Source organism: Macrobrachium rosenbergii, chromosome 21, assembly GCF_040412425.1.
Source record: "Macrobrachium rosenbergii isolate ZJJX-2024 chromosome 21, ASM4041242v1, whole genome shotgun sequence".
Classification (NCBI taxonomy): Eukaryota; Metazoa; Arthropoda; class Malacostraca; order Decapoda; family Palaemonidae; genus Macrobrachium; species Macrobrachium rosenbergii.
The window spans coordinates 11,175,592-11,177,072 of NC_089761.1; the positions used below are offsets into that span (position 1 = coordinate 11,175,592).

At 39.6% G+C, this 1,481-nt stretch overlaps 1 protein-coding gene across 1 annotated transcript in view; it reads right to left on the reverse strand.

The window, feature by feature from the left end:
• LOC136849670 (cell adhesion molecule Dscam2-like) overlaps window positions 1–1,257 on the reverse strand; it is a 262,609-nt gene extending 261,352 nt beyond the window's left edge. Inside the window, 1 exon segment of the mRNA XM_067122999.1 lies at window positions 816–1,257. Coding sequence (XP_066979100.1) covers window positions 816–927 — 112 coding nt within the window. The 5' untranslated portion in view covers window positions 928–1,257.
• Between the last annotated feature and the right edge of the window lie 224 nt (window positions 1,258–1,481).

Genomic DNA, 1,481 nt, shown 5'->3' on the forward strand with positions numbered 1-1,481 from the left:
TTCATCCCTTCCTGTCCATATAACCAATCAATTCCTCATTCTCTAAATGTCACCAATCAAGCACAACACACTAAATAATCACACAGTTTTGATAGCATTTTTTTTTCAAAATGCACTGTGCTTTAATAACTGATGATGCGGAATGGACTACCATCATATATTGGCCTATTCTCTAGGGCAGAAGGCTAAGGTTCTTCTTTGGTCTTTGGGCTGCACGTCAGCACGAGAACATTAAACCGTTTATTTTATCATCTAAAATACGTAATTGTCGTCAATTCAATAGCTAGCATACAGAATTCATCAGTGCCAACACTTGATATATAAACCCTACGCTAGGCCCATATTTGGCGTTTTGCCGGCTACCTGACCTTGTTATATTTGCATGATAGTGATTCCCAAAATGTTCTTCCTAAAGTTAAAAAAATTACAAACCAACTAATTAAATTGTATATAAGCCTAGTGTGTGTTTGAAAATGTTTCACACAAACATCAAGAAGTATGGCTACTGTGCCCGAATTTACAAGAATAGAGTATCTCTTTTGCAAAAACAACTTATAGCAATAAGTAACTGCACTAACACTGGGGTTGAACTCCTTGAATAGCCACAATGTAATAACCTGCTTATAGGCCTACTTTCTCAAGAGCTGCGTCAGGGGGAATGCAAAACAGGAGCAACAGACGCAATGTGCACTAAATTCTTAGCACGTGTAACTACCATATCAATTCAAAGCGATTCAAATAAGGTAATAGTCGAATAGTTTAATATAACCTTCCCATGTTATAAAATACGTAATCATTCTTAATTTGTCACTTACCTATTTGACAAATAGCGATCAGAAGATATAAATTTAAGATGAAGTTAATTCTGCTACCCATCTTCACAAACACAAAATCATAGTACCTTGGCACAAGTAACCATGAAGTCATTTCGGTTTATGTATTTCCGGTGATTCAGTATTTTGAAAGTCGAAAGACTTCGCAGAATTTAATTCCTTTTCAGGAAGTGATAAGTTTGGTTTAAAACAACTTCCAACTTCTTTCAAAGTTGGATAAAATTATGTTGATCACAATTTTATAAATACAGCCTATCACTATGGTAGAGAAGTGATGGAACTTCAATTTCAGTTATCCGTGAGTTCTCCTCCTCACCATAAACGACGAAATGTTAACGGAAACCACCGCAAAAGGAAACACGTGTAAGCGTTGCCACGTCGCGGAGAGGAGCCGCATTACACCCACGGCGGCCAAACAGCAACTGACTTGCCGCCGATGCCCGGTCGGTGCCTCGGTGGTGCACTGGCAGCACTGCCGCTGCTATGCAGGGTTGGTGGAAGTGAAGCGTCCCAGTGAGCTTGTCAGCCGTCCAGCTTCCAGCTGTGGGGACAATGAAAATCGAAGTCCCTACGACCATAAAAAAAAAAAAAAAAAGAGCACTAGGCGTTTTATTCTCTTGTCTGTCGAAAAGGACGTCGCCGACCAAT